At 48.9% G+C, this 14,739-nt stretch overlaps 1 protein-coding gene across 1 annotated transcript; it reads right to left on the bottom strand.

Moving 5' to 3' along the window:
* Positions 1-2,810: 2,810 nt before the first annotated feature.
* On the bottom strand, positions 2,811-11,343 carry CRYBA1 (crystallin beta A1). Its single transcript, XM_056865112.1, has 6 exons — positions 11,296-11,343; positions 10,007-10,071; positions 9,289-9,407; positions 8,556-8,697; positions 6,099-6,241; positions 2,811-2,990 (listed from the first exon to the last, which is right to left on the bottom strand). Exons 1-6 carry the CDS (start codon positions 11,324-11,326, stop codon positions 2,843-2,845), a joined length of 648 nt encoding a protein of 215 aa, XP_056721090.1. The 5' UTR covers positions 11,327-11,343; the 3' UTR covers positions 2,811-2,842.
* Between the last annotated feature and the right edge of the window lie 3,396 nt (positions 11,344-14,739).

The raw sequence follows: 14,739 nt of genomic DNA, 5'->3' as shown, positions 1-14,739 counted from the left end.
GTGGAAGGAGTGGGGGAGTCTGAGCAGGTCTTTCTGTGCTTGCTGTAAATTCAGCTGACCAAGAGTTCCCTCCCAATACTTCACTTTTTAAGATGGGAAGAAATCACCTTGCGCATGGCAGAAAGATGGCTTTGGTGCATCTTTACACATGAGCCCTGTGCTCTAACATACAAACTGCACAGTTCTGGCTCCCCCCCACACACACACACAATATGGGTTCATAGTTTCTGTTTTAAACCATCTCTGTATTTCTCCTGCATATATTAGGTTTATTTTTAAGGAAATGTGATTTGCACATTTGGGTTTTGCTGAAATTGTGAGGCATGGGAGGGTTTAGTTCTTAAAGCAGATGAAATAAAACTATGCATATGTTTTGAAACTTTTACAAGTTTGTGTCTCATTGCCAGTCCCATCTGTGGCAGGCTTTCTTGATGTAAAGTTCCCTGATTTTCCTGGGATTCATTTTTTAGTTAAAATATGTGAGCCCCTTGTATACAGACGGATTGAGCTGGTGGTTGTCCCCCCACACTATAAATCTTACAAGGGAGGGGTGTATTTTGAAAGTCATGTCTCTGCAGCAGAATAATCTTCCTCCCGAAGATAACAGCAGTGTCCTTGGTCAACGATGTTGCATTCCCCCTTCAGCCCTGCTTAATCTATGGTTCTAAATTGGAATTTTGGTTCTGGGATTTGACGCCATTTGGCGGCACATTTGATGGAAGCGTGCAAGAGGAGGGCTCTACACTTTGCACATTTGTGGCGCAAAGCTTGACTCCTCAAAGATAAAGCTTGGCCTCTAAGAACTTTTCCTAAGGTTTAGACCCCAGATCTCTGTTTGGTAACAAAAACATGTCAGCTCATAAAATGATAGGGAATCCCTGCCTGTTCTCCCCCGCCTACTCCAGCACCTGTAGAGGTGATGGTGGCTGAACTGTGACCACCTTCTGCTCACTGAAAGTACCTTAGTCCTAATATGCAGCCCGTTAGTCAATTCCTCGGCTGATGTAAACTCCAAAGACATCCTCCCATGAGCTTGCTGGGTTGTGGAAAAGTTGTATTTAAAGTTCCCATTGCTTTCCCAGTGCAAAGAGTTCATCCTTTTTTCCCTCCCTTTGGCAACCTTGACAGGTGGTCTACCTGGCTTGTGGGGGAAAGTTATGACCTCTGTGGCTCCTCTGCCATTCTCTTGCGGTGTTGCGTTCCACACATTTGGATGGGGCTGGTTTGCTAGTAGATCATGGGCCCTGATCCATCATGTACAGGTTCAGTTGTTTCCAAGGTATCCCCACACACATACAAACACACACTGCAATGAATGGATGAAAGCTGCCTAGCCTGGTTGGTTCTCCTTGCTTAGAATTTACAAGGAGCCCTTTGGGTTGGCTTGCTTTTACGGTGGCTCTTCTTTCAAGGCCCCATGAAGAGTTGCTTGGTCCGGAGCGAGCTGTGTAAAACAAGAGTCTGCCTTTGCAGAACTCCCAGGCAACTGGCAGTTCAGCCACAGCTGTGTGCACAAGAGATGATCTTTGGGAGCTGTTTTGGCTTCACAGCAAACCATTCGGTGTTGTATGCTAAGCTTGCAGCGGGGAAGCGTGTCCTGAAACCAGGGCAATACGCACGTAGGTCCTTGCTTGCCTCCCTCCCATTTTTCCCCAGGGGAAAACAGCTGGCATAGTACCTAGGTCCAAAGGGCAGCCCTTCCTAGACTGGACAAAGGGGGGGGGGTCCAAGTAGAAATGGCAGGGGTATGCATCTTCCCTTCTCCTTCAGAGTAATCTTGCAAGGTTGCTTGTGTTAGAGGTCAGTTTGTCAGCTACAGAAGGGGCAGTTTCCAATTTACATTTAATTTTTAATTCTGTGCTATAACCACATCTTAAAATTTAAGTTGCCCGCTTAGGGAATGTTTATATTTTAAAGAGAAAAGCCCTCTGTTGCAATAGACAGATGTGTGTAGAACAAATACATTAAGACAGATGCTACGTGATGAATATTGTTGAATAAAAATTACATTCCTGTGTGTCTGAGGCATTTGGTTTTTCTGTTCCCTTGTTTGGGTTGTGTGTGGTTCATGGAGTACAGTTGAGGCTCCTTTTTAGGCAGAAAGGGGCTTGCAAAGGTGTGGCTTGCAAACAGCTGCAGGGGTCCGAGTGTAGATACTTGGTGCCTTCCCTGAAGTAAGGCAGCTCCTAGAAAATTTAGAGACTGCTGTACATTTTGTTGATCTCTCTCACTTCCATTTTTATCTTCAGGGTTCTTCCCTTCTCCGTTTTATTCTTGCACTGACCTTGTGAAACGGTTCAGGCTGAATGACTGGCTTAAGATAGTTCCCCCGATGCAGAATTCTGATTGGGGGGGGGGATTCAAAACAGTCCTTACAAATCTAGTATAGACTCAGCATTATGAACACATGAAGCTTCCTTATACTGAATCAGGTCCATCAAAGTCAGTATTGTCTACTCAGACCGGCAGCGGCTATCCAGGGTCTCAGGCAGGGGTCTTTCACATCACCTACCTGCCTAGTCCCTGTAGCTGGAGGTGCCAGGGATTGAACCTGGGACCTTCTGCATGCCAAGCAGATGCTCTACCATTGAGCCACAGCCCCTCCCCAATTTGTGGAAATGGATCATGCACAGGAACATGCCCTAACCACCTCATTACAAACACACCACTGATTTAAAAAAACACATTAGAAGTTCTGTTTTCTTCCAAGGCATTTATTTGTAATCACAGTGTCAAAGAGGGCCCCAGAAGGAAACATTTCCCTTAGCCCAGGGCTCAAGGCCAAGTGTGCGGGGAGGGAGGTATCCTTCATTGTTGGCTGATGCTCCTGAGCATAGTGTTGCTACTGCTGGATGCGCCGGATTGACTGGATTTGGAATGTCTGGGCGTGCGAGCCCCACTCCCGCCAGTGCTTGTAGTCCCCACCATGGTGGTCGGATTCCAGGATGTACTGGTAGCCACGGTAGCCAGGGTACTGGTAGCAGACCCACCTGCCAGGGGAGGAACAACCATCAGGCACCGTCCAAGAGCTCTTTGGGGTGTCGTTCCAGCTTACAGGTTCGTAGCCTTTACTGTGACCCACCACCCTCAAATGCCCTCCAGCCCACAATTAGGATGTAAGAATGGCACTCTAGTCAAGGCAAGGTTGGGGTCTGGGTCTCCCCTGTCCTGCCCCATATTGGGGAGATGTCTTTGAACTGGGGCTGCTCCCAAATCCCTCCCATCTTGGGAGCCCTTTGGCAAGGAACCCCGTGGTATCTACTGTCTTCCTCTGCAGAGCCTCTTGGGGTCAACATGACTGGTAGACTTATCTGTACATTGAGAGTATTACTGGGTGCTGAGTCTCTCTGGAAGAGGAGCACGGTCTATGCTTCTACCCAGCTTTCCTCATGCTTTTCTCTATCTGGCTGGGCCACTATGTGAATCTGCCAAGTAGCCCACACTAATGTCCATTTTTACATATGTATTTTACATATGAGTTTTGTGATATACAGATTGAATATCCCTTATCCAGACTGCTTGGGACCAGAAGTGGTCTGTATTTTGGATCTTTCTGTATTTTGGAATATTTTGGAATTTTTGCATGTACGTAATCTTTTCGATGGGACCCAGATTCATTTATATACACTTTATACACATACCCTGAATGTAATTTTAAACAGTGTTTTTAGTAATTTTGTGTACATTGAACCATCAGAAAGCAAAGGTGTAACTATCTCACCAGACTTCGGAGAGGCCGGGTGGCGCGGATGTGAGTTGGATCTGCACGGCCCAGCCTCATGGAAGTCAGGAGAGGCCCAGCGACACAGAAGTGCTTGCATGCCGGCTGGAAAGGTCCGGTTTACGGATTGGTCCGGATATCAGATGTCCGGATAAGGGATACTCAACCTGTATTCCAGAGGGGTAGTCGTGTGATTCTATCGTAGCAAAACAGAAATCCAGTGGCACCTTCCACATGAACACAGGTGAAGCTGCCTTATACCGAATCAGACCACTGGCCTATGAAGGTCAGTATTTCTCTACTCAGGCTGGCAGGGTCACTGAGGTCTTTCACATCACCTATCACCTGACACTTTTTAACTGGAGATTGAACCTGGGACCTTTGCATGCCAAGCAGATGCTCTATCACCACGGCCCCACCCCAAGATTAACTTTTATTTCAGCACGATCTTTCATGAGTCAGAACTCTCTTTCTCAGATGCAATGAAAGAAAGAAAATCATGAAAGCTCATCTGGGGAAGGGCACCTTGACTCACAAAAGCTCATTTGAGAATAAATATGGTTAGTTCAGAAGGTGCCATTGGACTTCTGTTTTGTGGTAAAGGCACGTGATATGTCTGTCTTGGGCATATGATCAATAAGAGATCATTAAGCCAGAGCGCCTTAATATTAGGTCAAAGCCCTACGTGCTTTGTGTCACTTCTTTAAGGTACACCAACAACAAAGGGGAAACACCTAATCCTAAAAACAACAGAATTTAAGTACCCAAAGGACAAGAAAAAAATCAACATTGGAGGCCAAAAAGTTATACAGTATAAAGGTTATGTCAATGCAAAATGTAAAATATATAAAACTGCAAGACTTCCTCATCTGTTTTAGGCGTCCATACAAATGGGAAACGAACCCTCTTAAATGAAGAGATATTTCAGCCATACATAAAATTCTCAACATCTCATAGTCATAAAGTAGTCTCAAAGTCTGGAGTAGTTATAAAGATATTATATATTAATATCCTGCAAACACAACGTACCTACAGTTATAAAGAGTTTTAGAAAGTTATGTACATTTTTAGTTTGGAATTGTGATTGTTTTGACCACTGAAGAAGACAATTCGGCCGAAACTCATTTGGTCAAAGTTTAATTTTGTAATTTTATGTCTATTTGTGTTGTAGGTTTACATGAGCATGTTGGTTTGGCAGGCTATTGCAGGGCCTTATATATGTTATTGATTTTAGCCTGTAATAAATATATACATATTTTGCATTGACATAACCTTTATATTGTACAACCTTTGGCCTTGAATGTTGATTTTTTTTTCTTGACCCTTGGGTACTTAATACACTTCTTTAAGGACCTGAGGGAGTAATTGTGGGTCTATGATTTTATCCTCACTCTGGAGTGAACAGTAGAAAACACCTCTCACCTGCCGTCAGAAACCATGGTAGGTGAACAAAAAAGGACTTCATACGATCCCAAATTGCCCCCCCTTTGTAGATTTACCCCTGTTAAGAATCCCCTGTCCAACTTATTTAACATCCCTGTTGGCAAATAAATAGTCTTTCTAGCCAAACTCCATGAAGGTAGCTGCGACCAGCCCACAGGAGGGGTGCCTGAAAAAGATGCTCTGGCTAGCAGGAATAGGGTTGGCATAGCAGTCGGACCAGGACTGGGTGAGTAGACCCAGATCAAACCCCAATTCGGCCATCAAATATTTTAAGGTGTCACAAGACTTCTGCTGGAAGGGGCTAACATGGCTACCCCTCTGGCATTTAAAGCAATGGAGAAATGTGTGTGCGTGGGGCGGGGTTTCCTGGGCAGCTGACCAATCCACCTGTGACCTTGGTCTTTCTCACCCTGTGTATAACCTATGGGCTCTGTCTACCCTTGGCAGCGTCAATGTTTCCTGGGCAGCCACCAATGTCTCTGCCACGTACACCTCTCAGTTGGCAATTGAGAAGACCAGGGAAGTGGGTTCTGCCCCATCGCCATAAGAATATAAGAAAGGCCATGATGGATCAGACCGAGGCCCAGCAGTCTGTTCACACAGTGGCCAACCAGGTGTCTCTAGGAAGCCCACAAACAAGACGACTGCAGCAGCATTGCCTTGCCTGTGTTCCACAGCTCCCAATATCATAGGCATGCTCCTCTGATCCTGAAGAGAATGGGTATGCATCATGACTAGTATTCATTTTGATTAGTAGCCATGGACAGCCCTCTCCTCCATGAACACGTCCACTCCCCTCTTAAAGATTTCCAAGTTGGCAGCCATCACCACATCCTGGGGCAGGGAGTTCCCCAATCCCCAGAGGAGCTCTTTGCAGCAAAGGGCTGAGCCAGGCTTCAGACTCTGCTGCCAGCCAGTCGTGCCTCTTACTTACGCGCCGGAGGGAACTTTCATGGAGCCCACTTCACTGTTGCCCCAGCCCATGGCTTGCAAGGAGGGGAAGTCATCTTGCACCTCCCACTGATGCCCCATGAAGTTTTCCTTCTCATACAGGGTGATCCTGGACTCTTTGTGGTTCTGCAGGTAAAAGAAAAACAGACCCAGGATCAGACCCTGTTCCTTCTTAGGCCAGTGAGCAATGACCTGGACAAAGAGAAAACTGTATAGAACTCATCTGAAAATATACAGGAGGATCTGCTATCTGGACTTCACAATGTATACAGTACACTATGCTGAAAACACCAGAAAACAGAACAGGAAGAGAAAGACGTTTTCGACACTCAGGCATGGGATGAATTAATGAATGGCAAGGGTGCCCTGGAGCACATGCAGAGTGCCTCCCCAAACTCCTCTAATAAACTAATAAACTAATAAAGGTAACTAATAAAGGGTAACTAATAAAGGGTTTCAAGACAAGGTGCGGAGGGGGACTTCCTGCCAGGTGTCAGTCCCAGCACCTCTGATTTCAAGAAAGAAACCCCCTCTGTGGCTGTCCCGAGTGCTTTCATGTGGATGGAGCTGGGTGGATAATAAGCAGAACCTTCACGTCTCTCTTCTCTCTCAGCTTTTGAGGTGACCAAAGGCCAAAGCTATCAACACGGATACCCTCCGAATCCTCCCTAAAAACCCACAGCTATTTCTATCTCCAGTAACGGGTTCCTCTTCAAAACCCATCATGGTGTTTAAATTTTTCTCTTTCCTGGAGGATGGTGACCATGGGACCCTCGCTAGGTAATAAAGAGGGATCAGACACCCTCCGCTCACCCTGGATTGGCAGAATCCTGTTCAAAACCACCCCAAACATTTCCCAGAAATATCTCATCTGCCCTTTTTAGTTTTTTAAAACATTCACCCTGTGACAGAATGTAGAGAAATTGCTGAAGCCAGTGTGGAAAGTTTTTATGCGTATGGAGTATAAATAATGGTGCTGCGTACAACAGCAACAAAAGGTAGAGAGCTAGTGTGGTGTGGTGGTTAAGGGGTCATACCAGGACCTGGGAAACCCAGGTTCGAACCCCCATTTTGCCATGGAAGCTTGCCGGGTGACCTTGGGCCAGTCGCGCACTCTCAGCCTCAACCTGGGAAAGGATTTGGATGGGAGACCTCCAAGGAATCCCAAGGTCATGATGCGGAGGCAGGCAATGGCAAACCACCTCTGAACGTCTCTTGCCTTGAAAACCCTATGAGGTCGCCATAAGTCAGCTATGACTTGATGGCCCCCCCAAAAAGCAGTGCTTAATATAACTGTAAATATAACTGTAAAATTATGAGGAAAATGTGAGGTGACTTTATTTCTGTGAGAGAGGTGAAGGGACAGAAAGTGTAAGCCTCTGTGCAGCCTTCCAAGCAGTGGTGGTGGTATTTAGCTACCGTTTCCCAAGGAGTGGTCCTCTGTTTTTGAGGTTTTCAGTAAGCCTCCTTTATTATGGTACAGGATTCAGAAATGCATAGCTTTTGGTTGCTTAATGGATAATTTAACCACTCTTGTTGGCTTTTGCCTTTCCTTTTTACCTTTCCTTTTATCCCTTAGCAGCTCCTTGATCAATTGATCTTGAGCAGCATATATCTAGCGTTGGAGGGATATAAGGATTGAATGTTGGCTTTTGGTGCAGAGCCGATGAAAGCCGAACCTGAGGCACGGCAAGCTTAATTGGCTGAGGGGTATGGTGGTAGGGCTGTCAGGTCCCGCTTCGCCACCGGCGGGAGGTTTTTGGGGCGGAGCCTGAGGAGGACGGGGTTTGGGGAAAGGAGGGACTTCAATGCCATTGAGTCCAATGGCCAAAGTGGCCATTTTCTCCAGGTGAACTGATCTCTATCACCTGGAGATCTGATATAATAGTGTAGGGTTGCTGGGTCCCTCTTTGCCACCGTTAGGAGGTTTTTGAAGCAGAGCCTGAGGAGGGCGGGGTTTGGGAGAGGGACTTCAATGCCATAGAGTCCAATTGCCAAAGCGGCCATTTTCTCCAGGGGAATTGATCTCTATCGGCTGGAGATCAGCTGTAATAGTGTGGGTGTGGATGCCCAGCTGAGGCAGCCACCCCCCACTCTCAATCTGGGCTGGCGAGGCATGGCTCGGGCCCCACCAAGTGACATTTATGTATAGATGAGAGGGAGGGCATCTTGGCCATCTTCTGGGTGTGGAATAGGGGTCACTGGGGTGTGTGTGGGGGGGAGGTAGTTGTGAATTTCCTGTGTTGTGTAGGGGGTTGGACTAGATGACCCTGTTGGTCCTTTCCAACTCTATTATTCGATATCCGGCCCTCGTAACAAATGAGTTCGACACTCCTGCTCTCAAGCTTACCTAGCGCACCGTCAATATTATTTTACTGGACCTATACTTTTTCTCAGAATGTGCTTTGAGGAGGGATCAGATAGCAAAAGCGGGACTTACTGCTGAGCTGATGGGGCGGAAGGACATCAGCCGATCGACGTGGTAAGCGTTGCTCCCACTCCAGGCCTCCCAGCGGGGGTACTCGCCTCGCTCCAGGATAGACTGTTGCCCGCAGAAGCCGGTGTGCTCGTAGCCGAGCCAACTGCAACAGAAGGCAGGAATTGTGGCTCTGGGCACTCTGCGGAAGCTCCACAACTCATAGGCCAGCATAAGGTTGCCATGTCCCTCTTTGCCACCGGCGGGAGGTTTTTGCGGTGGAGCCTGAGGAGGGCAGGGTTTGGGGAGGGAAGGGACTTCAATGTCATAGAATCCAATGGCCAAAGCAGCCATTTTCTCCAGGTGAACTGACCTCTATTGGCTGCAGATCACTTGTAATAGAGGGAGAACTACAGCTAGTACATGGAGTTGCCAGGTCCTTCTTTGCTACCGGCAGGTGGTTTTTGGGGCAGAGCCTGAGGAGGGTGGGATTTGAGGAGGAGAGGGACTTCAATGCCATAGAGTCTAATGGCCAAAGTAGCCATTTTCTCTAGGTGAACTGATCTCTGTCGGCTGGAGATCAGTTGTAATAGCAGCTAGTACCTGAAAGGTTGGCGGCCCTAGAGAAGGCTGTCGTCAGCACAAAACCAACCGGGCTGCTTGAAGCACTGTGGCCTTTCCACAGCCCCAGCTCCCCCCCCCCCTGCAATCATCCCTGGGGTTTGGGCTGGCTGGAGAGCAGGGTTCCTATACTCACGCGCCATTCTCCACCTTGAGCGAGCGGATGTTGTCGAAACTGCACTCTGTGACACTGGGACAGGAGGTGGTGAATTCCATCCGTTTCCCCTGGAAGTTCTCTTGATCATAGATGGTGATCTGAAAAGAAGAAGAAGAGCTGGTTTATATATGCCAACTGTCTCTACCACTTAAGGAAGGATCAAACCGGCTTACAATCACCTTCCTTTCCCTCCCCCCAACAGACACCCTGTGAGGTAGGTGGGACTGAGCGTGACTAGCCCAAGGTGTGGATGAGCGGGGAAACAAATCCAGTTCACCAGATTAGCCTCCACCGCTCATGTGGAGGAGTGGGGAATCAAGCCCGGTTCTCCAGATCAGACTCCACCACTCCAACCCACCACTCTTAACCACGACACCACGCTGGCTCTGGCAATGCACCATTGGTGCTCTGCTTTACCACTCAAAGATGTCAAGTGTGTGAGAATTTAATCAGCGCTTCGGCAACTGACCTTGCTGCCCAGTTTTTGCCATGCAGAGCAGTTGCTGTTTCTCTGCAGGGTCAACCACCCTTCCCCTGCCCAGTTCCAGCTGTGTTTGGGCTGAGAGCTCTCTGGGCCTGGCTCATTTGTTTTCTTCCCCCAGTGGGGTTAGCTGTGTTAGCTTGTGGCATTAAAAACTACCAGGAGCCTTGCAAGACTTTTTTCTTCTTCTCAGAGTAAATAATATAGAAAACGTACCTTCCATGATCCGTGCTGGGCAGACTGGGGATTTGTTTGAGCCATCTTGGCTGCAAAGATGGTTTCTGTGGAGAAAGCAGGGGGAGAGAAACCCAACTTGTTTGAGCCTTGATGACTGCTTGGATCTTGCGCTGCGTGTGAGAATTTGCACGTCTACGGATTGCAAGCGCAAACACTCCCAGCAGAGGGCAGCACCTGGCAACACCGACCAAGAACAAAACTAGACGATGGACCAAAGGGATGGGGAGGCCTTTGATGGAGGTTTTGTGACCAAGTCAAAAGATTTGCATCTCTGTCCCTGCAAGGCATTTTTAGGTATCCGGACTGCACCATGGGAGCCAATGGACACTGGGAACAGAAGGCAACCGTCCTCAAAAGTTCTCCTCTGAGTTCTGACGCTAATTTTTGTTGTAATGTAATCCAGATGAGTACCCAGGTTGCTGGAGATAAAGTGTAGATGACTGGGGAAGGCAATGGCAAACTACCCCGTGAACACAGTCTGTCTAGCAAATGTCATGATGTGAAGTCACCCCATAGGTCAGTAATGACCCAGTGCTTGCCCAGGGAACTACCTTTACCTTTTTAAAATCCAGATGAGCACATACGCTGGTATTTAGCATAGAATATCCAACAAATACAATGTGTGTGTTAAATGCCATCAAGTCGCTTCCGACTCACGGCGACCCTATGAATCAATGTCCTCCGAAACTTCCTGTCCTGAACAGCCTTGCTCAGATCTTGCAAACTGGCTTCCTTTATAGAGTCAATCCATCTCTTGTTGGGGCTTCCTCTTTCCCTGCTGCCTTCAACTTTTCCTAGCATGATTGTCTCTTCCAGTTACAAATACGATAGCAAGAGATTATGCAGAATACTTTATCTGGGGAGTGGCCTGCCAGGTAATGCTACTTATTTTCTATTCACCTGGCCACAACTGCTGCATTTCAACATAACGTGCTTACTACAAAACTCAAGAACTGAAATCTGAATTGCTAGTTTAAAGCACCAATTACATTCCTTCAAAACGTTGTTTTGGCATTAGAAAACTGCGAGCTGACCAGGCTGCATGGGCCAATGGGATTGCTGAGCCTGCCGCCCAAGGAGATGCAGATTATGCTGACAAGAACCTTGCCTGGGACTCCTGCCCTGTCCCTAGACTGGCTCGGTGCTGCTGCTTCATCGATAGCTGCTGGATGACAGGTTGGCCAGGGGGTGTCCGCTTTTGAACCCCCCCAGAAGAGAATCTAGACTGGGGACACAGGACAGAAGCACATCTCCCTGGGGTGACTCACCTCGTCCAGTGAATGCTGACAGTTCCTCCATGGGCTGCTTGCTACTGGGACTGGCTGCGCTTGTTTATATAGGGCCAGTGTCCCAACATGGGCTGGGCAGCCTTTGTGCTGTGGTCAGCACAGTGCATTCTCTGCCATTGTGCGGCGCTTGATCCCTGGAGATTTGAGCCACTCGCCTCTACGGTCCAAGTTGCATTCCTGGTGGAAAATAGATTCCCCCCAACCACCCTCCCAGCATGGCAGTTATGTTCTAGCAGAATGCCTAGCTGGTTCTCCCATGATGTATATATTTGAAGAGGGGAGAATGTATATCAGATCAGATCAAGTTTATTGTATAGGGCCATAGGCCGTTACAATCTAAATCAGTATAACAAGTTAAAACTTACAAAACCAGAATCATTAAAAGAATACGGCAAAAGAAATTAAAATATGCCCATTCGGCTCTATCCAGCTTTACCACCTTTCGTTATTTGCTTCGCCCTGATTTTCTTGGCCGCCAGGCCAAACAGTGCCATTTTTCAAGAAATGTAAGGGTCCAAGGGAGAATGTATACATTTGAGGAGGGGAGAAGAGTTCTAGCAACATTCAGCACATACACACCCGGGCAAAGAAGTACTCTAATTTATGTCTCTGGTTCTTTACAGTGTCACCTGAGCAAAAAGAGGAATCGCTGCTTCGTGGAGCTGGCATTTTCTGCGCTGGGAGTGCCCAGGGCAGCAAAGAGGCAAAGGTGGCAGGGGGGGGGGGAAGGGGGCAACACAGCCCAAGTGACTCTGGGTTCAATTCTCGTGGAGTTCAGGGCCTTAACAAATGATGGACCTCTACAAGGGTCCAAGCTGGGAAAGGCAGCTCCTGATGAATCCCTGCCTTCCGGGAGGTGTTTGAAAGGCAGGACAGAAAGGGGCAGCCACCTTCAGAGGGAATACAAGGAGGAAAGAGAGTGTGTGGTTCCTGTGTTGGTCACACCTTGTGGAGGGAGGCAATAGGCAAACGCTTGATTTTCACCAAACTCTTCCTAACTGTAGGCTTATGAGTAGTAGGAAGCAGCAGACAGTGGCGAGGGGAACAGAAAGCCAGGGAGCCGTTCTTGTGTGAATCTGTGTTCTCTTACACCATCCTGACATCCACCTGCCCAGCTCCCTTCAGTAGGGTTGCCAACCTCCAGGTACTAGCTGGAGATCTCCTGCTATTACAACTGATCTCCAGCCGATAGAGATCCGTTCACCTGGAGAAAATGTCCGCTTTGGCAATTGGACTCTATGGCGTTGAAGTCCCTCCCCAAACCCCGTCCTCCTCAGGCTCCGCCCCCCAAAAACCCTGCCAGTGGCAAAGAGGGAGCTGGCAACCTTACTCCAGATACTAGCTGGAGATCTCCGGCTATTATAAGCGATCTGCAGCCAACAGCGATCAATTCACCTGGAGAAAATGGCCGCTTTGGACTCCTGCCGGTGGCAAAGAGGGACCTGGCAACCCTAATTACAGCTGATCTCCAACCAACAGAGATTGGTTCACCTGGAGAAAATGGCCGCTTTGGCAATTTGAAGTCCCTCCCCTCCCCAAACCCCACCCTTCTCAGGCTCTGCCCCCAAAACCTCCTGCCAGTGGCAAAGAGGGACCTGGCAACCCTTCCCTTCAGCTTTGGTGTGGCTTAGCCCAATCGAGGCCAGCTGGGGACGGCATCTCCACCTGCCTGGGTGGGAACTGGAAGAAGTTTGGCCTCTCTCTGGGAAGTGTAAGGAAGAAGCTTTTGAACAAAAGTCGAGAAGAGACACATGCTTTGAGTTTGGGAGTTGGCTGGCACGAGGCAGCGCCTGCTGTTGCTTTGTGGGACCCGATGCCGCCTTCGGTTTGGCACAGCTCGTGTCTCTGTTGGCTTCCTACACAGATGTTACAAAAACATGGTGTCTTGGTGCTCTCTCCTCCCAAGAAAGTGAGCCCTATCCAGCTGTGCTGGAACTTCTTCCAGCTTGGCAGCTGTGGAAGAAGGAAGTCATTGTGCAAATTCTAGGCAGTTAACTTCAGGCGAAGCCCATAGATTTCAACAGGCTTAGACCGGAGTAATTCTGCAATGGCCCACTTTGTTAGAGAAGCCCATCTTCAAGTCTTCTTGGGGGGGGGATGGGGGGTTGCCTCCTATACTCCCCCTTACCTAGGGTTGCCTGGTCCCCCCTGGGCACTGGCAGGGGATGGCGGTAGGGTTGCCAGATCCAGGCTGGGAAACTGCTGGAGATTTGGGGATGGAGCCTGGGGAAGACAGGGACCTCAGTGGGGTACCATGCCACAGAGTCCACCCTTCGAAGCAGCCATTTTCTCCAGGGGAACTGACCTCTGTAGTCTGGAGATGAGCTGTAATTGCGGGGGATCCCCAGGTCCCACCTGGAGGCTGGCATCACTACCCTTACCTTATATTTGACCAGGGGCAGCATTAGCGGGCATGCCTTTCTCCCTGCCAGGGGAAAAGGGCCTTGCTTGGAAACAGGAGGTCTGGGCCTGCTGCCCAGGCTGCGGCTTCCGCTCCGAGGTAACGCCACAGCGGTGGGGAGGGGGTGGCTGCCAGCTCAGCATTTTAGGGGCTGCCTGAGTGACTCTTTTGTTCTTCGCCAATGAGCGACAGGAAATTCAACAAAGAGCTCCCACCATTCCTGTGACCCTCCGCCCAGACCCATTGTGGAACGCGGGCTTTCAGTGGTTGCTGAGAACACCCAAGGCCTGAAGTGCGAGATGGGGCTGGGGGCAGGTGTGCTAGGGTTCTCCAGGTGATCTGATCTCTATCGGCCGGAGCTCAGTTGAATTAGCAGGAGATCTCCTGCTACTACCTGGCAGTTGGCAACCCTAAACCCAGTGCTCCTGGACTAGGGCTTGGCTGCAGCTGCATCCTACATCATCCACTTCCCCCCCCCCCCAGGTTGCCGGGTCCCTCTTCGCTACCAGTGGGAGGTTTTTAAGGCAGAGCCTGAGGAGGGCAAGGTTTGGAGAGGGGAGGGACTTAAATGCCATAGCTCCCAATTGCCAAAGTGGCCATTGTCTCTAGGTGAACTGATCTCAGTAATAGCAGGAAATTTCCAGCTAGTACCTGGAGGATGGCAACCCTACCCCCCCCCCCAAATGCTGACACTGAAGAAGAAGAGTTGGGTTTCATACCTCAATTTTCTCTATCCTTCTAAGGAGACTCAAAGTGGCTTACAATTGCCTTCCCTTCCTCTCCCCACAATAGACACCTTGTGAGGTAGATGGGGTGTAGTGGTTAAGAGCGGCAGACTCTAATCAGGAGAACTGGGTTTGATTCCCCACTCCTCCACCTGAAGCCTGCTGGGTGACCCTGGGCTAGTCACAGTTCTCTCTGAACTCTCTCAGCCCCACCTGCCTCCCAAGTAGGGTTGCCAGGTCCCTCTTCTCCGGCAGGAGGAGTTTCTGTTTTAGTGCGTGCGTGTGTGCGCGCGCACT

Source organism: Euleptes europaea, chromosome 19 (genome assembly GCF_029931775.1).
Source record: "Euleptes europaea isolate rEulEur1 chromosome 19, rEulEur1.hap1, whole genome shotgun sequence".
Classification (NCBI taxonomy): domain Eukaryota; kingdom Metazoa; phylum Chordata; class Lepidosauria; order Squamata; family Sphaerodactylidae; genus Euleptes; species Euleptes europaea.
Note: the sequence above shows the minus strand (reverse complement) of the source record. Positions and strands in the feature narration are given on the sequence as shown.

What these genes read in the sequence shown, in the direction of transcription:
- CRYBA1 (XM_056865112.1), bottom strand. Translation starts at nt 11,326, where the DNA reads ATGGAGGAACTGTCAGCATTCACTGGACGAG. An exon ending in TCCGCCCCATCAGCTCAGCA is followed by an intron (nt 6,242 to 8,555) that starts GTAAGTCCCGCT and finishes TTTTACCTGCAG; the next exon opens with AACCACAAAGAGTCCAGGAT. An exon ending in ATGAAAGTTCCCTCCGGCGC is followed by an intron (nt 2,991 to 6,098) that starts GTAAGTAAGAGG and finishes CTCCCCTGGCAG; the next exon opens with GTGGGTCTGCTACCAGTACC.